This window comes from Gambusia affinis, linkage group LG04 (assembly GCF_019740435.1).
Source record: "Gambusia affinis linkage group LG04, SWU_Gaff_1.0, whole genome shotgun sequence".
NCBI lineage: Eukaryota > Metazoa > Chordata > Actinopteri > Cyprinodontiformes > Poeciliidae > Gambusia > Gambusia affinis.
The window spans coordinates 27,584,206-27,608,555 of NC_057871.1; the positions used below are offsets into that span (position 1 = coordinate 27,584,206).

Sequence of the window (24,350 nt, forward strand, 5' to 3'; positions counted from 1 at the left end):
AGTCATGTCCAGTCTCTTGTTCACTCAAGTTTGTCATTTACAAAATATTGCTGCATTAAATAGTGTCATCTAGAAATTGTTATTAATGCCTTAGCTCATTCGAGATTGTGACACATTAATGACTTGTCTAAGCAAAGCATCATTGGACTGTCGCAAGTTCAAAAAGCTGCTGCCAGACATCTAACTAAGTGGACGCGGTGGAGCGGCTGGCGGAGAAGCTGTGCGCCCAGCACCGCCTCGGTCTGGAGCCCGTGGGGAGCGGCTCCGAGGCGGAGGCCGAGTGGAGCGGAGACTGCCTTCTGTGCCAGGCTGACCAGGAGGAGGAGGAGCGCAGGGCGGACACGCTGAGAGCCAGGAGACAGGTACCCGGTTAGACGGGATGTGGGACAGGGGCGGTCAAAGAAAGCTTTGTACGGGTGGAGTTTTAGTCCGGTGGGTTACGGTGGAGCAAATACAGTGGATGATATAGTTACAGTAGTATAACAAAAATCAAAGTTCATGGTTTCAAATACGAAAATTGATCTAAAACCAAAGTCAAACAACACTAAAAGATAACAAAGTCATTGTTTTTTGATTAGATAATTGCCCTGTACTTCCGTGCTTGGTCTTGTATCAATTTTTCCCATGTGACTGTAAGTTAGTTTGACATCATACACTCAACATTTCCTTAAGTTTCAAATAACTTTGCAAAAGTTGATAATTGATTGTTTATTGGATTCTTTGGATGAATCCAATAAACAGTCCAGTTTAGCTCAGATGAGGGCGTTTGCAAAATCTGAATTATTGTATCTAAATGCATATGAGGTTCTAAGTCAGTTGTCAAGAACTTTTATATTTGCACTGGTGTCTTGCTGATATCAGCCACCTCTTGGTTTGTCCGGTGATCTTTCAGCTCCAGCTCCAGGAATCCCAGAGGACGGTTCAGGGAAGGATACGGACCGGAGAGAGGGACTTGGAAGAGCTGCAGCAGAGCTTGGAGTCCCAGAAGGTAACGAAACCATCCCACACACAAATACACACACGGTGCCCTTATTCTCTGTTAATCCAGTGTTTCTATGAACATGGTGAAGAGTTTCCAAGAACTTACTAATTATTTATGTCAAGCCGAAGTCCCAAGAGGTCGAAATGTGTTTGCGCTTGAAGCATCATCTGTCTAAGAGATAGTTCTGAGAAATCAGCTGGCGTCAGTGGAATTAACCTGGAAGAAATGACCTGTTGTCATCCAACACCTCCCGATTTCTCTGAAACGGGGAACGGTTTGTGGAAACACCTCCGTTGTCTGGGAGATGACTGAGCATCAGCGAAGCAATCTGTTACTTCAGCCCCGTACGCGAGATTTGAAAATGTTTTTTTCATTTAGTACATCAACTTTTGTTGGTTTTCTTTGGAATAAGCAAGTTAGCTGTAGCTATCAGCCTTTAAATCGGCCCGAGTCCCTTAACCCTGAGAGATCAGTGATTGGTTGAAACTTACATGTGAAATTGATCTTATTTTAACAACAGTCACCCCGCTGACAACCTCACAATTTTGTTGTTAAATTTAGCAACTTTTCAGGCAAAAAAAATCAATATCGGGCAAAATCAGAATTGGCAGGTCAGTTTGGGTTTTTTTTAAGATTGGTGCACCCGTAGAGTTTAGTCTTATTTATATTTTTATTTACTTTTGAACAGTTTAAAACAGAACAGACAGAACAAATATGAGGCTCAGCTCAACATAGATCTACAAAGTTGTTTTAACCAATATATTTTATTTGATTTTTAATGATGCCATTTGACAAAATGGAAAGTCTGTTATTGGTTTGCACAGGTGTTGATGTGTTTATGATTCTGTTGGCAGCTGAGCAGACACATGAAGCCTGCACTCCGACATCTCACTCACTCAGACATCCTGTTTCAGTTTAATTACCGTATCATGTTTCAGTGCAAAACAAATTTATGTCCTTTATTCTGAGCAACTCGGTTTTTCAAGAAACCCCTTCCTTCAACCTCCTAGGCATGACTTTTATTCCTAAAACAACAAACTTTGTTTTTTTTTATAAACTCATTGGAAAAAATATATATTATGATTTTATTTGTGTCAAATCTGGATTATGTGGCTTTATTTTATCCTTTCACTACACACAATCTCATGAGTCTTTTTTCTTCTTTTTTTTTTTTTTTAGGTTTGGTCCTCTGCTGTTCTAGAGGAGAGCGATGCTCTGTTCGCTGAGATCGCTCACCGCCTGGAAAAAACTAAAGCCGAGGTGAAAAGTAGCACTTCAAAGTTCTGGGTTTGTTATGGCACTGCAGAATTACCCAACACTAGAACTGTAGTTTTTTTTTCTTTCTGTCAGGTTAAAGTTCGGGTTGCCTGCGCACAAATCTTCATTCTACGTTCTGTGACTGGGGGCAGTTCAGGCTACCGCTAACTAGCTGCTAACACACCCTTGATAGGTGTCATTTTTTTTTACGCTCATCATGGGCTAATGCAAATGTATCCCCAATTTACTGTCTTTTGTACATTTTTGTCGCAACACAGTTCTTATATTGAATTCATAATGGTCTTTAAAAGTCCTATATTTGAGTTGGTGATTCGTGTGGAAACCCTGTGTATGACTCGTGCTGTTATCGTATCGGGTCAGTATCGCTATTAGCCAATTCTCAAAGCTGTAATATCGGTATTGGAAGGAATGACAGAGCTATAAACACAAACGAATCCGTTTAAGCTTAGATAAAAGTTGAGGAAAAGAGTTTATTTAAACAAATTAAAAACAGGAATTTTAATTTGCTTAAATGCATTCAATGATCTGAAACGGCTAGATACAAGGATAGTTCCTGAATCTAATTTTAGAAACACGCTGTATTTTACGTCCTGGCACGTGTGGTGGATTTTCCGAGTCTGTGTTTTAGGTGGGAGCGTTGCTGGAGGCGAAGGGCCGAGCGGCGGTCAGCAGACTGGAGCGAGACATCGCGCTTCTGGAGACGGACCTGGAGGAGCTGAGGAGGAGAGACGAGGAGATCGGCCAGCTGTTGCGAACCGCAGACAACGTCCGGCTGACACAGGTGACGGGGCAAAAGAGGGAGGAATCACCGACATCAAAATTCAAAAATGAAAAAAAACAAAATCAAAGCCTCAGCTTTAGGAAATTAGTTTTTTTCTTTGAAGAGACAGAAGAAAACTGAGCTGCTGCTATCTGAGCTGGATTGCGACTTGTGGGTTTATTCCAGAGAAATAACAGGAGCCGCCTGCCGAGTAGACGGTTTCTGGAAACGGGTGACGGCAGCATCATGTATGTCCTTTTACTAGGAAATGAAGGGAGCCACTGGGAGAAACAAGAAACGCTTTGGAAGTGGAAAAAGAATTATTGAGCAATAAAATAAATAAATAAATAAATAAGCTTAAAGTCAATAGAAACAAGATTTGGGATATTGAAAAACATTCATTTCTTTAAAAGTATTACTAGTCCATATTTTTAATTAATTATTTAAATTGAAATAAGACATTAATTATTTTTTACTTTACTATACTTGATATATTTGTAGACTTTTAACGTGTCTTTTTTTTTCTATTTATCTATGTATCAAACTTTTTGACAGTTTTTGCAGGTCTTGAAATTGAATCTTATGTAGGCTTGGAAAGTATTTTATTTCCGTATAATTTCTTTGAAAGTGCTTGATATTCAAACTACACAGTTTTACTATAAAGTGTGATCTAATGTTTGATTAAATTTGGAATGTGTTATTTATAGTTGATAGATATTTTGTTTCTCACTCAAATCGGACCAAACCTTTCTAGTTCAGTTCTATGTCAGGCAGAATCACAAGAATTATTTATATTTGTTAAATGCCAGAAAGCTTAATAGTATTTTAGAGGGTTTTTGTTTCTAACTCTTTCATGTCGGTCAGGTGTGTAAAGGTGTAAGAACGACATTTCAAAGCATAACATTTTGTTATATTTTACTATATTTAGTCCCTACTGTAGAATGCAAAATGCAACATATTATTTTATTTTATATTATTAACAGTGATAAATTATATCATATAAAAGTGAATTGAAAGTGTCTTCTTTAGTTCATTTGCCTTTGAAAACTCACCTTGAAAGCGCTTGAGTTTTACTGACTGAAAACTGACTTTGACAAATATTGAAAACAGTTTATTTTGTCCTGAAGATGAGCGTGTCATTAGGGACCCCACAGGAAATGAAACTCTGCTTGGAAGATTTTTTTCCTCTAACAGAGATGCTCAGACATTAGGAGGGACGGATGAGAGGAATAAATGAGTTAGCGAGATTTTCCCGAGGGAGAGCAAAGGGTGTAATATTCCACTCTCTTGTCTTTGCATTCCCACCTCAGGCGACCGCGCTGCTCTTCATCCCCGTCGCCGCCAATCGGCCCCCTGGGGCCTTCAGCCTGGCCCCGGAGGCCTTCAGCGACGCCAGGCGAGCGTTGAGCCGCCTCCGCAGCTGCATCGAGGACGTCTGCAGGGAGGAGGTCGACAAGATTGGCCGTGTGGGTATGGAGGAATCACCCGCAGTGCCAAATATCACTTACTATATTTGGGGGAAAACCCACCAGCCTTTTCCTGACCTCTGACCCAGCTGGCTCATTCTCTCTGTCCAACATGTTGTTTTTCTTCCAGGTAATGAGAACTGTGTCCCCGTTAGAGAGCTTGTAAACGGTAAGCTTAAGTAACGCGATCCTCAAATGCACCCGCACACTCCTCCGTGTCCTGCCCTTTGTGGGAGAGTCCTGTCTGAGGTTTTTACATGACATTTAACGCTGCAGCCCTTAATTAATAATGATAAAAGACAACGAGCATGCAGGGCCGGATGTTCAAGGACGCGGGGCCCCTGAGCTGATCTGTCTTTGGTGCCCAATCCTCTAAAGAATTAATTTTTTACCAATGGAAATTACAATACATCAGAGGTGGGTAGGAAACATTTTACTGAAGTAAGAGTATCACCACTTCAATGTAGTTTTATTCAAATAAAAGTAAAATACAGCTGTCCCAAGAAATTACTAAAGTAAGAGTAAAAAAAAGTATTTGGTAAAAAGTCTACTCAAGTACTGAGAAACTGATCAAACTATTAATAGTTTAATGTTTAAAAAGGACATAATCAGATGGACCAAATATAAGTGGACCATATAGGAAGAATGTAACATTTTTTATTATATTCCTCTCTGTTTTGGTCCTTATTGTCATTTTTAAGGACCAAAATGGCTATATTTATTTATTTATTTTTTTTTAAATCAGCTAAAAGAAGATTTTTCCAAATCAGTTTCTTTCAATATAAAATTTATAAAACTTTAACAAAACCTGCAGGTGTGTGTCTGAGTCTGGTGAATTTTTGGTTAAAACATGTTTGTTGTTCATTCAGTGGGTGGAGAATCCAGACATTTTACTCAAGAAGGAGTAAAGATACTTCAAAATAAAATTAATAAGTAAAAGTAAAAAAGTACAGCAATATGTCGCCAAATATATTCTATGTTCTTTCTGATATCACACGAACATGTCTGAGTGTGAAGAGTTGTCCTAGGCCACGAATTGTATTCATCATGGTCTTAAAGAATCTCGGACTTTTTAAGACCAAAAAATTGGCTTCACCAATTTGAGTTGGTGAAGCCAACGTAAATGTTGTGTGAAGTTAGTTGATATTTTTGATTTTTTTTTAAATAAATGCTTTTGTCTTTGTCGTGTTGGGAAGGTGGCCAGAGTTACGGAGTGGAGAACTCCAAACCTCAACGATCCCAATCCGTGGGGCAACAAAACAGCAGGGGTATGTGGAAGATTATAGATGTGTAATTCTTTCCGAGATAAAAATTCCTTTACAAACATTTTTTATTACATTCCTCTCTGTTTGTTTTTTTTTTTTTTATAATCAACCTTTCCAGCCGTTCCAGTTTCGTTTCCTCTGTCCACATTGTGCCTGCAACCACCTGATCAGAGGATGAGGGAGGCTTTACTCAGATGTAAGGACTTTATTTGAATAAAGTGAATAAACTTGGTTCAAGTTCACACTCATGCAGGAAAATTGCAATAGTCAATTGTTTTAGTCTGACTATTAGTCTGCCGTTTGAGAGGAAAATGGGTGCATGCAAAAGGAAATCCTAATCAGGAAATTAAACAGAACAGTTCCCCACCTCTCTCCTCTCCATCTTTCCATTTCATCCCTCTCTCCGTTTGTTCTTTTATTTACCACATAATGAGAATCTTGGTATGGAAATCAGAAAGCCCTGGTCTGGCCTGCCTTCCATAATGAATGACATTCATGATGTATTTATGACATTCTGGTTCATCATTAAGACCGGTGCTGCTACCTGTTCCGCCTGACAACATGTCAATGTGGCGGCACCTTGTCAGGCTTTAATAATTGACGTGGAGGAGGATGAAGGTAGAGCGAGGCTTTTGTCAGTCAGTGTCAAAACGGCCTCTGAAATACTGGACGACTTTTCACATTTTGGCCTGGCACCGTCCTTTACAGCACAGGAGCAATGGAGAAAGCTGGGGGGATGAGAGCACAGTGAAGAGCCAACACACACTGTTGTGCTAAACTGGACTGTAAAAAACTGAAAAGTGTGGCATGCTTTTTTTTAAATTAGTCTGCCAGATACAGTGCATCTGTTGGTACATGTCACAGCTTTTTGGGGGTATTGCTATGCAAGCTTTGCACATGTACAGACTGAAATTTCTCTTTGCAAAAATAGCTGCTTTAGTTTTCAATGGGGACAAAAGAAATCAACAAATAGAATTATGTGCACATGTGTTGGATCTGTCTCAAAAAATCCTCTTTACAATATTTATTCTATTCGCTTCATATTTCACAAATAAAAATGCAGACATTTTTTTCTTTGTCTGCATTTTTCTTTAGCAGAAAATGAATTTAAACTTTTTCTGTTAAAGTTCAAATTCATCAATTAACCAAATATGTGCTAAATAGTTCCAGCCAAATCCTGACCGGCTTCTGTTGTTTCCAAATGTAAAAGTTTAAATTAAGACTTGAATGTCTTTTTTTTTTTTAGATTAGAGGAAAAACATTTACATTCCTCTTATCTCCTAATTTGCTAATCTCAGAGCAAATTTTTCATTTAGTGCTTTAGCACTTTTTGCTAACTTTGAAAACATTTAGTGCCCTTAGCTTCTCCTACAATTATTTTTCTGGATAAATTCCAAAACTTAATGTATTTGAATGTTTTGTAAACACCAGTTAGTTTTGTTTTTAGCTAGCTGTGCCAAAGACGATCACAGACAGACACTAGGTGGTGCTGAAGCACAGTCTACTCTGCCTGTCTGAAATGTTGTTTTTTCTGTTTGTTTGTTTTGTTGTTTTAACAGTGGCTAGTATGTAGCCACTGTTCCGTACTAGCCACTGCTAACATGGAACAATATCTGGATTTTAAAGCCTACATTTCCCCACATTTACATAACTGAGCCTGACATGACTGCCTGTAATAAATCTCTCAATTCTCAATTTCCATCTGCTGCATCAGCTCATCTTTCTCCACCTTTTTTACACAACATTCTTCTTTCAACTATAAGCTATAGGGATAAAGAACGTCTCTGTTGGGCACAGAGACATTTGTTTTTTTATCACTTCACAGCTACCCCTCAAAATGTCTGTACCGTTTATGGCGTTTATCTTCAGTCGTATTGATTATTGTAACGGCGTCTTCACAGGTCTGTCCAACAAATCAATCAAACAGCTGCAGCTGATCCAGAATGCTGCTGCTCGCGTTCTCACCAAAACCAGGAAGATAGATCACATAACACCAGTTTTAAAGTCCCTCCACTGGCTCCCTGTAGCTAAAAGAATAGACTTTAAAATACTGTTGCTAGTTTATAAATCACTGAATGGTTTAGCACCACAATACATTAAAGATTTGCTGCTGTTGTATCAACCTTCCAGAACCTCTCAGGTCTTCTGGTTCTGGTTCTGCTCTGCATCCCCAGAACCAGAACCAAACGAGAAGAAGCAGCATTTAGCATCTATGCACCAAAAATCTGGAACAAACTTCCAGAAAACTGTAAAACAGCTGAAACACTGACTTCCTTTAAATCTCAACTAAAAACCCACTTGTTTAGAGTTGTATTTGAAACGTAATCAATTGCAAATTTATTGACGGAATCTGACTTAATGTTGTGTTTTATTGTTGATTCTATGTTGCATTGTGTTTTTGTGTTTGATTTGATGTAAAGCACTTTGAAATGCCTTGCTGCTGAAATGTGCTATACAAATAAAGTTTGATTGATTGATTGATTGATTGATTGATTGATTGATTGATTGATTGATTGATTGATTGATTGATTGATTGATTGATTGATTGATTGATACCGTTTGCTGTATTTAAGAGTTATCTCACTTTTCTCTCTGCTGTCCTCAGTTTCATGTCGTCTCTCTCTGGACGCCATCACAGCCCACCCCACTCTGGTTCTCCTGGAGGAGCCTCAGGGCGTCCACTGTGGCGAGAACACCCAGCCCTATCCACCTCACCCACATCGCTTTGATTCAGTGACTCAGGTCCTGTGCAGGGAGGGCCAGTTTGGCCCTGCCAGCTACTGGGAGGTGGAGTGGCGGGGAAGAGGATGGGTCGACATTGGCGTCACGTCGCTATCAATCGGACGCAAAGGCGGCGGAAGGCCCTGCCTGCTCGGCCGTAACGAGAACTCCTGGCGGCTGCGGTGCACGCATGCAGGCTACTCGGCGTGGCACGACAACCGCAAGACCACGGTGGCCGCCCCGTCCTGCTCACGGATCGGGGTTCTGCTGGAGCGACAGAAAGGGACCTTGTCTTTCTACAGTGTTTCGGACACGGTGGTACTCCTCCACACCTTTCAGTGCCAGTTCTCCCAACCGCTGTACCCGGCTTTCCGCTTGGACCTGGACTCCACTCTGCTCATCTGCCCACACCCGGAAGCTAATGCTAATGCTAGCAGGATCTAAAGGTCATTATGTAACAGCGATGATCTGCCGCTCAAAAACCTGGAAGAAATATGGCCGAACTAAATTATTTTAATTCAATTGAATGCCTGTTTCTGATTTTAGCATTTAAAATCAGAAACCTGCTCGGAAGAATCTTCTTAAATATATTTAAAATATGTTTTAAATATATATCTAAAAATATATATTTTGTACATACATTTAACATATTATTTTATATTTAAATATATCTTTAAAATCAGAAACATCATTATTGTTTTCATGTAAAATGCAGCCAAAGAGTCGTAACTGCTGTTAACCAGTTGTAGATGTTAGTGGAGCTAGTTGAGAGCAACTCACAGAACGCAAATGAAAGATTTGAGGAGAGAATTTAACAATTGAAAGACAAAGAAAAGGGCCATAATCCCATTTTAGACTAAATCGTAGAGAAAGCAGCAACATGACACGTGGCATTGTTTTTACAGTATGTGAAAGCTGTATTGACGAGAAGCAGCTGCATGCGGAAACAAATTTACCAAAGAGGAAGAGAAACACAATGACTAACAGCATTTCTTCCAAAGAATGTGAATAACCTGTTTTTCTTTCTGCCGTGTGCAGTTGAATTTTAAATAAACAGGTTGGTGTTGAAAACATGAACGCTGTCAGATATTTTTGTATGCTAACCACTAAAACATGCTGTTTATAAAGACAAGAAGTCTTATCTTTGCTTATCAACAATATGCTACCTTTAAGAAAATGTGAATTTGTTTTTATGAAGCAAAATGGCTTTATTTGGGATTTGAACTGAGAAAACCGAACAATTACCCAGAATGCAACTGATAAGAAAGTTGCCTTGGTTGCCAGGAAGGTTTTCTTCTGTTACAAAAATCCTTACTGAGCCAAACCATTCAGCTGCTTATGAGCTGCTTCAGATTTACTGTGTAGTTGGAAACAAATAATAAAAGTGCATTTCATCAAGCTAGCAGCTAATAACAGACATGTTAAATTTAACTTCCCAATATGTCTGTACAAGAGATTTATATATGTATTACAAATAAATATTTGTAATTTGGAAATTAAACTAAGTGTATCAATGGTTCATTGGAAAGAAGGAAGAAAAGAAACGAGATGTATTGATCATAAAAGGAATCAGAAAATGAAAATGTGGGTATGCTATTACATTGCATAGAAAATATGATTTTGATTATTTCAATATTAAACAAAAATGGCCAATGGTCTTATTACAAATCTGAAAAGGATAAAAACATAAAAAAAAACATCTGAAAACATAAACACACTAAGCTGCTGGTTCATCAGTTCATTGTGCAGTGTGTCTATTGAGTTGAGCATGTTTCACAATATTCTTCTTTCAACCATCAGCTACAGAGATTAAGAACAATGACTCTGTCTCTGATGGGGACAGAGACATTGTTCTTTTATCAGGTCAGTCCTATTTCTGTATGATAGCTACTGGTGCTGCAGCACATACCACCGTAGAATAAAGTCTTAGCTTTCATTTAGATCTTCTTAAAAGAGTATATCCTATTCTGTCTTTATGGAGAAATGTTAGGCATACCCTTCAACATATCTTAAAACAGGCTTTGGCCTATTTCTGCTCTTCATAAAAACCTCAACCGGTACAAAGTCATCTCCTCATTTTTGACTACATTTAAAGAAAGATGACCGTTACAACATCAGGTGACAAACAAACCACTAGAGCATAATGAGAAACTGTCTGGTTTTGTTATCCAATAACCCTTATCAGGCCAAAATGCCTACTGAAGCACTAAGAGCAGCAAAGCATGTGACATAGTGGTTAGTTATACATTTTTGTAGTGTTTGCTTGAACAGCTGCTGTAAAGTCGCAGTAAAATGTTGCAGTTGACTTGTTTTCAATGAAATTGTGCCAAAGAAGATTAGGACTACTGCAGAAAAACAAAAAAATCTGACTTTAATAGTTATTGAACCATCACATAGTAGTTAAAAAAAAATATAACATTACTTGACATGCACAAAATAAGCACATTTGTATGAAGCATATTATGCTTTTTTTTTTTTTACCCCTCCTGAGGGTTTTTGTGGGCTCTAGTGTCCCTCATATGAAAGTAGGCTGATAGGAAAGGGGGAAGACATGAGGCAAATATCGTCAGGTCCAGGAGTTGAACCTACGACGGCCGCGTCGAGGACTCAAGGTCTCCAAGCATGGGTTGCATTATCCCCTATGCCACCACGGCACGCCCATATTATGCCTTTTAAACCTGCTGTTTTGTTTTATAATTTCTGCCACTTGCTGCGGTCGTTTGATTTGCTGATACTGTTGGAGGGTTATTTTTTGTTGTTGTTTTTTGTTTTGTTTTTTTCATCCAAGGAGTACTCTGATTGGATTATGGCACGAAAGGCTTCCCATACATCGGCACAAAAACGTAATCACATGGTGCTTGCTGCAGCAGCTAGATCCAAAACCACCAACAGTTCAAGTTTTGTAAAGGAGAGTAGGCAAAATAAAATAATATGTTGTTTTTCACCTCACAACCTACTTTAAAATTTCTTCCAATAAATAATAATAAAAAAAACAACAACTCAAAGACAGTTGGTTTTTTTTCGATGTAGAAGTGTTTGTCCTGCCTGACAGTCTACACTAAGGGTTAAACTACCCACAGCACTTCCCATGTGGAATTCAGTCACGTGACCAAAGCTCATATAAACATATGTCATATGATTTCGTGTTAGTTTTCAACATGGCGGCCAGCTGCTACTTCTTTGTGGCTGCTTTGCTGTTGCTCTGCAGCGGGGTTTTAAGTTTTCCTGTCGGCCAAGAGAAAAGAGACGCCACCACCTGCGGATACCAGGTTTGTTATTTGTACGGTTTTACAGTCTGGAGGTTTGTTAGTTTTATTTTTTGTTAACCTGCGAGCTAAAGGGTCTGGAACTTTTTCTTTCACTTTCACTCATTCTTATTTTCTGAGCTGTCGGTGTGTGTAAGGGAATTAGTTTTTTATCGTCATTTTAACATGGGGTTCATTGGCGTTTAGCAGCACTACCGGTGCGCTGATACTTCCGGTTGTGGAACGCCATTTGGGTTGATGAAGTGTGTTTGTGTGTCCAGTCATGTCATGCCACCAAGCCCAGCATGCTGAATGTCCACCTGGTTCCTCACACACACGACGACGTGGGCTGGCTAAAGACCGTGGACCAGTACTTCTATGGAGGTCAGTCCCGAACCAAAACCCAAACAACCTTAGCTTTCAAAAATACTCTTTCATTTATTGACCCTAAATGTGTGAAGACATAAAAACAATGACCATTTTATTGGGCCATAGCAATTAAAGATGTGGAAATAGTTTTGTGCTCTTAATTTTTCCCTTTTTTTAATTAGCTTTTACTAATTTAACTATATTGTGTACTGCTGAAAAAACATCGTTTGACATTTTTAAACTTGGACATGGAAGCAACAGATTATTTTATTTTTTTGTTTTGTAAAGTTTATTATATTGCACCTGATAAAATACACTTTGACTTTTTGTGTGTGTGTGTAATGAACAATTTGGTTACATTTGTAATTTACAAGTAAAACCTGAAGTCGGTTGTATATTTTAATATGAATCTCACTTATATTTCCACACATAATGCATCTGTGTTGATGTTTCTGGATTATTCTGTCCTGTGTGTTTTGTCAACACATTTTTACTAGACCACATAAGAACATTTTTATGACAGTTTTATGACAGGTGTATGACCAGATCACAGAATAACAGTTTTGTTCTGTGATATTTGTAGGTAATTTAAAAATGAGTGACTTGTGGTGTAAATATGCTTTTGAATGAGAGGAGGGTTGTTTGTCGGAACAGCTCCAAAAGAATTCTGTGATCAATAACCAGTAATCATCAACTAAAATTGCTAGATTATCATTTATAAGCATGAATCAATATGTCTGTCCTCAGTGCTGAAGTTTGCGACCTCCAGGGTCCTGAACAATCTGACCTTTGCTATTTTCTCATTTGTGTGAAGATCGTAACGACATCCAACACGCCGGCGTTCAGTACATCCTGGACTCGGTGGTGGATCAGCTGCTGAAGAACCCAGACAGACGGTTCATCTACGTGGAGACGGGCTTCTTCTACCGCTGGTGGAAGCAGCAGAGCTCCAGCACGCAGCAGACGGTCAAGCAGCTGGTTAACCAAGGTACACCGCCCGGTGCTGTGTGTTCGCATCAACGGCGGGAGTATGGAAGCTCATCCTGACCCAACTCTTGCTCCTCCAGGTCGGCTGGAGTTTGTAAATGGTGGCTGGTGTATGAGCGACGAGGCCACGACGCACTACAGCGCCGTCATCGACCAGATGACCATCGGCCTGAGGTTTCTGAACGAGACCTTTGGGATCTGCGGTTGGCCCAGGGTAGCCTGGCACATTGACCCCTTTGGCCACGCCCGCGAACACGCCTCTCTTTTTGCACAGGTAGCTGAAGCTTAGCAGGGCTGTTACAGAATGATATTTACAATCAATATTTGGTGAATAAGTGCCTTTAATATTAATCACTCTCCTTGCTGCCATGCTTTGACCTGAAACTTACTTTCCTGGAACGTAGATATTTATCTAGTTGAACAAAGAGGCTCTTTGGGGGCTTAGATGTTACAGAAACAATATGGCAGTTATTTAAACTTTATCTGTAAGTTAACTTGGTAACAGCTCAGTTACAAATTTTAGTCGATACTCTTTTGAAACTTAGCCATTGAAGTTTTGCCAATCTTAGCCGTTACTTTCGCAGTCGCTTTCGCAGAACCTACACGGAACTTTCTTGTTATATTTGTGGAAAACGTACTAAGTTTACATTTGGTTACTTCATATCCAAAACTTGTTAATGCAGGGTTATATTTAGAGTTTTTATCAAGGATCAAAGAGGTTAAGAAGATGCTAAACAATATGTATTAATGTATTAATTTGTAGAGTAATAAAGACGGAGGGTGTGACAAAATAATCCTGTAATGAAGAAAAATAAAGCAAGACTTCCAGTTTTAGTTGATTAATTCTCGTTGCATAACAAACTGGAGTTTGTTTTTGTTTCATTCTCCTATATAATGGCAATTTTTTTATTAAAGCACATTCTCGACATCTTGTCAAATTACTGGGATGTAAATAAAATGGCCGGGGTTGTCTACAGTAAGCTGAGCTGGCAGACGAGACGGGTTCTGTAGAGTCCAGTTGACGACCATGTTCAGGTCACTGACTCTGGTCAGCTGGAGCTTACTGTCCACCTTTTATGTTGCACACTCCTGGGTGTTTTTTTCTTTTTACCCTCACCGCTGAGCCAGGGTTTGGTTTTAGTTTATTTATCTTTTGGAAAATCTCTTCACTGGTCAGGTGGGGACGGTGTGGCGCACATTAAGATCCAAACATGGTGCATTTAAAAACAGCTTTTCTTGTGAGATTCAGTCGAAGCTCTGATGCATTTGTCCTCCAGATGGGATACGACGGCTTCTTCTTCGGTCGCCTGGACTACCAGGACCGGACTCGCAGGATGAAGGCGAAGGAGCAGGAGCTCCTCTGGAGAGCCTCAGACAGCCTCACACCCCCCATGGCCGACCTTTTCACAGGTAAAAGCAAAAACACAACTCCTCTATCATGCTTCGTGACCTGAGACCGCTGCTGCAGCAGAGTGTTTTTTTTGTTGTTTTTTTTTCCTTATTCTGCGTTCAGGAATCCTTCCCAACGGGTACAACCCTCCAGAAGGGTTCTGCTGGGACCAGCTGTGCGCCGACGCACCAATCAGAGACGACCCCGACCTTGAGGATTATAACGTTGACGATGTTGTCCAGCGTTTCCTTCGCGCCGCCAAGAGTCAGGTCAGTTGAGACGGGTTTCTCCTCAATGGTGGAATTTTAAAGCTGCATAAAAAATGTAATTTATTTCGCTTTATCTGTTAAGCAGAAACTAAGCTAAGTTTTATCCAAATACAGTACATATAAAATCAGCTCTGAGGTAACAGCTTCTTGTTTTGAAGACGGTAATAAATAAACCTCTGGCATGTTCTTTCTCTTTCTGAGAGGTGTGGGAAAAGAAAGAAAGAGATGGGAGTGAAGGGAGAGAAAGAGAGGAACAGGAGTTGGTAGAAGTCTGCTTCTACACCTGCAGAAAGAGAGAAAATAACAATAACACCAGAGAAATCACTGTTTCTAAATGAACTATTTTTAGCATCAGAACCATAAAAAAGTGCTCATGAAGTTTTGGAAAAACATACAGAAAATGTGGTTATTTTTATGTTGACATTTTATAACTAAAGCCTTTATGCTTTTATTTTTCTACTTTTGTAGAAAACATCAACTGATTTTCTTCACACACAAACAAGCAAGGTTTTTCTTCCAGCTTAATGACAAAACCGGTTCTTGTGTGCATGAAAGCGTTCGGTACCATTCTGTATGAAACGTTTCCCAGTTCTATGGTATTATTTGCCAAAATTACCAGGCTCATACTTGCGGTGAAAAACATTAACGGACACCTTTCCAGCAACTGTAGTCCAAAAAGAGCTAAACCTTCAACTGTTATTAAAAAAAAGAAGCTAAAAATGTATGTTTTATATTTAGAACTCTTTAATATTGCAGACAGAATTGCTCTATTTTCTCCGCTTTTGTTCCTGTTGTTTGCACGAATCATTCATTTTTCTGTTTTCTTTTCCCCTCTCAGGCGTTGGTGTACAAGACCAACCACATCATTATGACCATGGGCTCAGACTTCCAGTACGAGAACGCCAACCTGTGGTACAAGAACCTGGACAAGCTGATCCGCTACGTCAACGACCAGCAGGGCAACGGCAGCAACGTCAACGTCCTCTATTCCACTCCATCCTGCTACCTGCAGGAGCTTCACAAAGCTAACCTCACCTGGTGCAGCCGACGTCTGGAGCTCTAACGTGAAGCCTGACTTCAGTTCATATAAACGATTATATCAACCGCATTTCTCTTTATCAAGGCCTCTGAAGACGGATGATTTCTTTCCCTACGCGGACAACGCTCATAACTTCTGGACGGGGTACTTCACAAGCCGACCGGCGCTGAAACGCTACGAGAGGATCAGCAACAGCAACCTGCAGGTAACTACAGTTCACTTACTTCTCTGGTTTTTAATCACTTTTTCAGATTTATAGTTGGATGTATTTGTCTTTATTTCCCTATTTTTATTTATTTATTTATTTATTCAAATTTGACAGTCTTGTAATCAGCTGGAGGTTCTGGGCGGTCCAGTTTCCAGGAAGGGGCTGTTTGGACAGGGTGACAGTGAGACTTTGAGTGAGTTTTTTTTATGTTTTGTGTTTTTTTGTCCAGTTGAAGGTTCTTCATTCAAACCTTTTTTATTGAATATCTCTGTATTGGTGGCTCTGCAGGCTGTCCAGAACTACACTGTACTATCAAAACAATGAGAGGTGGTGGAAAGTTGAACAAATTTCTAAAAGCTGCTTGTATTCTTTTTGCTGAAGAAACAATAAAAAAAGCATCTCTGACAGGGCCGGATTTATAAGCATGTGGGCCCCTGGGCTAAAGCTGGCTTTGGTGCCCTTTCCATTAAAGAAACATTCTTCTAGTAATGCAAATTACAATATGTATTAATAGGTCTATCTATACATGAGTGGGTAGGAACTGATGCATGGTATTAGATAGTATCTATCTACTTATCTAATATATATATATATATATATATATATATATATATATATATATATATATATATATATATATATATATATATATATATGAAAAATTAAAAACTATTTATGTAAAACTCATAGGACTACATCTGGTGACCTGGATAAAGTACAGTGTTTGCAAAACATGCATTCATTAATAAGTAAATAATAATAATAAAAATTTGTGGTAGCCCCCAAAGAATCAGCGCTCTGGGCTACTGCCTCTAATATCTTAACAGCAGGTAATGCATTTCTCTTAGATCCGGTCCATCACAATAACAACTTTTACTGGATGATAAATTGTCTCAGAAGTTCTTGCGATAAACAATAATATCTTTGTTTTGAGTTCATTTTCAAATAATATAAAGTTAATGGCATAATAATGGTTTATGAATCTCAAAGATCAATAAAGTTTTAATTTCTAACAATCATTTAACACTGGAACGGCGAGACATTTTAAATATCCAAAATAAATAAGCAAGATGACAGAAACGACAAATAAAATGAATGATGAAGATGTGTAAACAGAAGGAGCTGGTTGAGACCAAAACACCAGACTGAGTGAAGACTTTTGTCATCCAGCGTTTGGCAGAAAGACAGAAAATCATGCAAATGGAAATGATTGAACTTCTTTTAATTTATCATACGATTAGTTGATTTATTAATTATTGTGAGTGGCTTATGACAAGTTCTTTCATCACTTTATGCACCTGATGGTCTATATGTAGTTTTTGATAGAGTTGTGGTTGTTTTTTTTTTTTTTTATTTACCATCATTAATAAACAGGATGATTGGTGTGCATTAGAGAATGTAGTGCTTTATTCACAACCTTCTATCTGCGCCTTCTGTTGGTGCATCTAGAGATGGTAAAATACCTAAAATATTAGCTGTATACATATTTATTTCTTTTGCATTTCTACATGAATTTTGATGAAGTTTCTGCCCTGGTCTCCAGGGAAAGCAATGGCTGTGGCTCAGCACCATGACGCAGTGTCAGGAACAGAGAAACAACATGTTGCTAACGACTACGCCAAGATGCTAGCCAAAGGCTGGCAACACTGCCAGGTACATGAGATGATGATCATGTTTCACCTGCTTTAGTCCCGTTTAAACTTATCATTTTATGCTGAATAAAACATGCATTCGTCATGTTTGTCCTCGTCCAGGTTTTGGTCAGCAACAGTTTGGCTTCCCTCACTGGCTCCTCTGCTGAAAGAATCTACTGTGATAATCTCAACGTCAGTGTGTGTCCTCTAACCGAGTCCAGCAGCAAGGTGAACACACACACACACACACACACATAATATGATTCATTGTAAACTGGATCTAGTAATAACTATGTCTTATTCCTAATAATTGTTCTTAAAAACCCCAGTCCATATAATCTGAACTATCATATATAACTATAATATAAGATTTTAACAGTGTGAAGCTGCATTGATTCTGTTATTGGAAGTTCAGTGTGTTTGTGTCTCGCCGCTCTGGTCCAGTTCTCACTCAGTGTGTACAACCCTCTGGGTCGGTCCGTCACCTGGCCCGTCAGGCTGCCGGTCAACGGAACGGTGTACGCCGTCACTGACGCTCAAGGAAAACCCGTGGACTGTCAGGTTTGTCAATCTGTTGCTCCCAAACCCTTAGTTAAAGGAAACCACCAAGTGTGCCACCCTATGACTTCTTATTTGTGTGTCTTTATTTTCTGTTTGAAGGTGCTTCCTGTGTCCAGAGCCACGCAGGAAGTGAGGAGGAGCCGAGGCTTCGCCAGGAACGAGCTGGTGTTCCAGGTCCAAGCTCCTCCTCTGGGTTACAGCAGCTACTCTGTGTCCCTGCTGCAGGACGGGCGGCCATCGTCCTCACCTCAACACCAGGCTCCCACCAGCATCCAAAACAAGGTACGTGTTCAGAAGGACGAATCGGAGTCCACCACGCTTAGAAATGAGCGTGATGAAATCAAAACTGACTGGTGACTGTTTCTTATACGATGTGCTTCAGTTCCTTCAAGTCACCTTTGACCCTGACACTGGCCTTTTGTCCGGTCTCAGCAACCTGGAAACCAAACAGGCCATAAAGCTTTCACAAAACTTCTACTGGTTGGTGTTTCTTCCAAAACAAAATGTGTTGAAATTCAGGTTTTTGCTTCAAGTTTTCAAATAATAAATGATAAATAAAAAAAACGTGTGTTTGGGCTTTTTAGGTACAATGCCAGTGACGGCAACAACGACGAGAGTCGTCAGACCTCTGGAGCCTACATCTTCAGACCCAACTCCTCCACACCTGTCATGGTCAGCAGTAAGGCCAGAGTGGAGATCTTTCAGGTAGCACTGCGTTGACCTTTAACCTCATGCTTATGTATTTAAACTCACAGGCTTCTACCTTTGACACAATGATTGATTTCAAGGTGTCCGTGCATCCATGTGTCTAAAATTAAGGCCTTAAAATGTCTTGAATTCACAAACAAAATGCAAACTGACCCTAAATATGGTAACCGTAGGTCTTGAATTTTGTCATATTTTATGTATTATTATTATTATTATTATTCTTTTATATGTTTTTGTTCATTGGACCTTTCTTTTAGGTAAAAGCTTCAGAAGCTGATAAGACCTTACCTGCCAGTTAGCTAGTAAGCTAGCTTAGGCTTAAAAAAACAAACTGTTTTTCATACCAGACAGGATTTTAATAATTTTTTTCTTTAGTTTTTTTCTGTTTTTTGTTGGGGTTTTTTTTTTTTACACAAAAAAATTGCAAATGACCAAAAATATTTTCATAAAATGTCTTTTATTCCTATTAACTGTGAGTTGAATAACAGAATCTTCCAGTTCCTCCTTAACAGTTTTCCATGTTTTTGTTTTTGTAGTTTGTACATCTCTACAGATTTTATATTTCATTCATAATAGTCTCAAAAATGTCTTTAAAAGTTGTTAAATATGAGTTGGTGAAACTTGCAGAAACACAGCATAAAGAAATGTGAAACTGCACATAGTAACTACATTTAGTCATATTTTCAAATGTATTTATTGTATGTACTGCTGAACAAAGAGTGTATAAAAATGGTAAAGCTAAAAATCCTGACGATACAGAAAGTTTTAGAGATTTTTAAACATCGTTAATTAGAGTTTATTACAACGACATTAAATCAAAATCGTATAGTAACGCAAAATTTATCACGGTAAATGATAAACGGTAAATGCCCCTCCCCAAGGACACTTTAAGTTATAAAATAGATTCTTAAAAAAAAAATTCTAATAATTCTGTAACGTTGTGTGAACAGAACTCGGTGGTGCAGGAGGTGCGGCAGTGGTTCTCTCCCTGGGTGTCTCAGGTGGTCCGACTCTACCCCGACAGTAAAGCCGTGGAGCTGGAGTGGACGGTCGGACCGGTGCCGGTCAGGTGAGGGCCAGATATTTACGAGTTGGGAAAATAATCTGTACCTGTAGTATCTGAATATTTTAGACGCCTTGTTTTTAATGTGGTCTGTGAATGTTTGACTTTATGTTTAAATCTGTTTATTGGCCAGTGATGACCAGGGGAAGGAAGTGATCACTCGTCTGGACACCAGCATTAAAACCGCAGAGTTTTTCTACACCGACTCAAACGGCAGAGAAGTTCTCCAGAGAAAGTAAGGAACTGTCCTTTAGATATCATAACGTCTAAAAAATAAGTAATAGAAAATGTTAGAGAAGTATTTTGGATTTGTTTCCAACAGGAAAGATTTCCGCCCCACATGGCAGCTCAAGCAAACGGAACCCATTGCTGGAAATTATTACCCCATCAACTCTCGGGCCTTTCTAAAGGTCCTAATTACTCTTTTCTTTTGCTAATCACTTTCTTAATCTTTTTCTTCCATTTCCTGTAATTCTACAAACATCTTACTGTATGTTTGTATTCAGGATGACAAGGACCAACTCACAGTCGTGACAGATCGCTCACAGGGAGGAGCGAGTATATACAACGGGTCTCTGGAGATCATGGTACAGCATATTTACACTTTATATCTGTTTAAAACAAGCAGTAAGCACCAATACTGAAAATACTGTTCCACTCCTTCCATGGGTCCAAACATTAAGAACAGGAAGTAAATGAAAAATGGACATAGGGCTAACTACAACACCTTGTATTAAATTCCATTTTTTCTGTGGTAATTGTCAATTTTTTCCTTTTCAACTAATAACAGCGGTTGAGGGCCTAAAGTACCTCAATTAGTCAAAGAGTTATTAGCTAGATCAGAAAATTAGTCCGACTGCTTTGCTGTGGAAACCATCTTAAGCATTCAGCATGCTGATGTGAGGAAATCTTCAATGGCGGAGACTGAGCATTTGTACAGTGTAGTATGTTGCGTTGTCATTTTAATTAATTGCATAAAAATTGCTAAAAAAAAAAATAATTAGCAGCAGTGACTGTAAGTTGTGTGTTTTTATCTTTTTACAATCGTAACTTCCATTATTCAGAATCCGGTTCCTTATCATCCCTGCTTTGTTTGGCTAACAGTAATGCTACATGCTTTAATGAGACCACAAACGTTCCTCTGCAGCTTCACCGCCGGCTGCTGCATGACGACTACCGCGGTGTCGGTGAAGCCCTTGATGAGAGTTCGGAGCTCTTCCCCGACGGCCTGGTGGTCCGCGGTCGCCACCTCCTCTCCCTGGAGCCGCCTGCCACCGCCGCAGACACACACCGCCCCCTGGCGCAGGAAGTGGTATCACAACCGCTGCTGTCCTTCACAGAGGGAGACCTGAACCCTAACGCACGGCTGGAGGTTCGGTTAACACACCGCACCTCTGACAGATTAATAACAACAAAGAAATGAGGTTTTAGAATTGAAGATTTTTTTTTTTTTTTTTTTTTTTAAGTTTTCAGGCCTTCAAGCATCGCTGCCCCCTGCTGTCCACCTCCTGACACTGAGTCAGTGGGACGAGGAGTCCGTCCTGCTCAGACTAGAGCATCAGTTCCAGAGCTGGGAGAGCAAAGCCAGCTCCCAACCCGTCACAGTCAACCTTCAGGTCGGACACTCAGAACTTATGACACTCCTTAGAAAGAAAAATATTTCACCAATTCTGTTTCCAACAACTTTTAGGTTTAAAAATAATGAATTAAATGTACTTCAACATGCCTTTTAAACAATTTTCTGTCTTTTTTGTGTGTGTGTGTGCGCAGAAGCTGTTTTCCACTCTGAATGTTCTGGGTGTTTCTGAGCTGAACCTTTCAGCCAATCAGTGGAAAGATGAGATGAAGCGTTTTGATTGGTCTCCTGAAAAAGGTACAGGTTATTCTAACCCGTGTCAAATACACTGGGGGGTGGTGCGCAACATTTCAAATTTACATTATGGAAGGTGAAGAATGCCAAAATATAGTGAATAAATACTAATTTATGAAATAATTATTTAAATCTGTCATTCATTTATTAGAACTGGGAATAAATACCAAAATTATCATATGATTAAATATAGAATAATCATATGTTTCTCACTTAAGTGTATTGATTTTTTTCAGAGACTTTGACCTCAGAGGTAAATCTGATGTGCCGTTTGAGCAGCCAATCAGACGTCTTTGCAAGCTGCTCTAGTCCCGCCCACTTGGTTCAACGTGCTGAAGTTGACAGTTTAACTTGTTTGCAAAGTGCTTCAACACAATAAATCATTATTTTTAAAAAATAAAATCAGTACATTTAACTGAGGAACATAATTAAATGTAATATGCTTAATAAATCATTTATGTAATTAATTCAAGTTTTGGTAATTGACTGGCACGTAAGTATTTCATAACCCAAAAAGGATTATTCAAATAATTATTATATTGATAAAAATTAGTTTAAGTTGCAGTCTATATGTTTGACTGCAACTTTTCCAAGTTTTATACTTTTAGTTGCTGATTATGTGTAGCAGTAAAATCCATCTTTTTGGGAAAATAATGATAACAATGTGTTTAAGTTTTAGTTTCTACTCAGAAACATTCACCTGGAGATTAGCTGACAGTTCCTACTCAGCCAAATGTTTGGGGGGGTCTGGCAGCAGTGGTCGCTGCTGACTTGGTGTTGTGCAGCTCAGAGCAAACTGAGCAGAGGATGAACAGGAAGTGTCTGTCACATTGTAACGCTGTAGCTGCGGCGCTAATCGCTGCCTCGTTACAATCAGAGCAACGCCCCCAGGCTCTAATTAAACTGGAATATAATGAGCCATAAATTTGTCTTAATGTTTCACAGCAGAGTGGTTCGATAAAGACTCTGTTTTATGTGCCGTTCTCTGCTTGAGGAGGGACCGGCTGCTTTGTTTGATGCCAACAAGGTGTCAAGTAGGCTTTATTACACCTCTTACATATTTTTAGTTACACGCTCTAATAATTAAAATTTTTTTCTTGGCAGAAGAGAAACCCCTGCTGAAGACGTTTGAGGATCCGTCTGCGTGGGAAATCACCCTGAGGCCCATGGAGATCAGAACATTTTTACTCAGGGTCACATTTAAATAACAAATCATATCCATCCCAGTGGTGGCTAAATGTCCCTCTGATCCAAACTGAGGATTCCTCCAATGTCACTTAAATCTGCAGTGAAAGGGATTGGAAAATAATTTTCATTTATGCCTGTGGATTTTTTTGGGTTTTTTTTTTTTACTGTTTCCACTAGTGATGGACATTAAATCACACAATTTTCAAATTTTAGCTGAAGCCATCTTCAGACGCTGCTGTAACCGTCTTCTTTTCAGAAAAGCAATCACCCAAATTTCAGCTGATTTAAAGACAACACTGCAGGAGTGAAATAAAGCAACAACAAAAATGTTAGAATGACAGGAGCCACACGACATGAATAAAACCTGAAACAATGACTTTATTATAAGTGAAACTGCTGCTGAACAGCCCACAACACTTCCTGTCATATTCCAAAATATTAACAATATTTACTTTTTCAGTTTGCATTCACTTAGGGTTATCAAATTGTCTTCACAGGACTTTTTTTAATCCACCCATAATATTCCTCAGTACAATGCTGTTCCTGTTACCGCCCCCTTGTGGCAGCAATAAAACATTACAACTAGACTATTAATAAAAGGAAGCTCTTAAGATCTTTGGATCTTTCCAACTTGGAGCAATGACTGTATCTCTGAAGTTAGTTTCTGCTGCAAAGCGCTTTAATCCTCTGATTTTTCTTCACTGTATTATGCTACAATGTGAACAGACTGTTTAAAACCCACTTTTTGCAACTTTTTTTTTGCAAATATTGAAATTGGCATATATCTGTAGGTTCCATCAGTGGCTCAAAACTTAAATTCATTAATGGTTTGGACTAAAACTGGAGCTGTGATGAGGAATATTTTGGGTAAAAGAACAATCTATACATGGATCCAAGCAAAAATCTATTTTTATAAAAAATGAGAAAGGTAGGTTTGTTTCCAGGAATTATCCATAACTGGATAAAAATCTTAATTTTGTTTTCACTGTGAAGTTTCTGAACCATCTGCACATTTGTAAACAATTTGAAAATGTAGATAAAGGATTATTTCCATGTCTGTAAAAACAATTGACTGTCTTTTTTTACCAACTGGTGCCAAAATTTACTGACCAACATGTGCAATATTTTGTTTTACTCATGTATGTACATACATGTTTTTACAGCTGAACAAGCATCTTATAATAAAATTCTGGTCATTTGCATTTGTTGTCATTCTTGCTTCAATAGTCAAGTTTTTCTAGAAAATTTCAGATTTTTTTTTTTAATCAAATCTCATGACTTTTCAAATAAAGGAATTTTCAGGTTTTCTAAAAAATTGTTTTAAGGCAAATTTTTTTTACTTGAAAC

General features: G+C 39.0%; 2 protein-coding genes across 3 annotated transcripts; both read left to right on the forward strand.

Moving 5' to 3' along the window:
• Positions 1–4: 4 nt before the first annotated feature.
• On the forward strand, positions 5–9,549 carry LOC122829325 (tripartite motif-containing protein 16-like protein). Its single transcript, XM_044113787.1, has 10 exons — positions 5–11; positions 190–362; positions 893–988; positions 2,162–2,242; positions 2,889–3,041; positions 4,331–4,490; positions 4,617–4,655; positions 5,683–5,754; positions 5,870–5,947; positions 8,357–9,549. Exons 1-10 carry the CDS (start codon positions 5–7, stop codon positions 8,914–8,916), a joined length of 1,419 nt encoding a protein of 472 aa, XP_043969722.1. The 3' UTR covers positions 8,917–9,549.
• A 2,068-nt stretch (positions 9,550–11,617) lies between these two features.
• Positions 11,618–24,205, forward strand: man2b1 (mannosidase, alpha, class 2B, member 1). Of its 2 annotated transcripts, none has more exons than XM_044115624.1 (23): positions 11,618–11,741; positions 11,999–12,101; positions 12,901–13,074; positions 13,154–13,347; positions 14,351–14,483; positions 14,587–14,732; positions 15,571–15,770; positions 15,856–15,976; positions 16,094–16,172; positions 17,523–17,632; positions 17,734–17,841; positions 18,058–18,174; positions 18,274–18,456; positions 18,557–18,654; positions 18,759–18,879; positions 19,833–19,951; positions 20,079–20,180; positions 20,268–20,355; positions 20,452–20,532; positions 21,093–21,317; positions 21,412–21,561; positions 21,716–21,818; positions 22,920–24,205. In XM_044115624.1, the coding sequence occupies exons 1-23, from the start codon at positions 11,631–11,633 to the stop codon at positions 23,021–23,023; spliced, it is 2,970 nt and encodes a 989-aa protein (XP_043971559.1). In that variant the 5' UTR covers positions 11,618–11,630; the 3' UTR covers positions 23,024–24,205. The 2 variants fall into 2 exon arrangements, with proteins under 2 accessions (XP_043971559.1, XP_043971558.1); XM_044115623.1 differs by lacking the exon at positions 22,920–24,205 and adding an exon at positions 22,052–22,209.
• The last annotated feature ends 145 nt before the right edge of the window (positions 24,206–24,350 follow it).

Coding starts and splice junctions, on each gene's coding strand:
- LOC122829325 (XM_044113787.1), top strand. Junction 363..892: donor CGCTGAGAGCCAGGAGACAG/GTACCCGGTTAG, acceptor GTGATCTTTCAG/CTCCAGCTCCAGGAATCCCA. Junction 3,042..4,330: donor ACAACGTCCGGCTGACACAG/GTGACGGGGCAA, acceptor TTCCCACCTCAG/GCGACCGCGCTGCTCTTCAT.
- man2b1 (XM_044115623.1), top strand. CDS start 11,631: ATGGCGGCCAGCTGCTACTTCTTTGTGGCTGCTTTGCTGTTGCTCTGC. Junction 21,562..21,715: donor CCGTCACAGTCAACCTTCAG/GTCGGACACTCA, acceptor GTGTGTGCGCAG/AAGCTGTTTTCCACTCTGAA. Junction 21,819..22,051: donor TGATTGGTCTCCTGAAAAAG/GTACAGGTTATT, acceptor GATTTTTTTCAG/AGACTTTGACCTCAGAGGTA.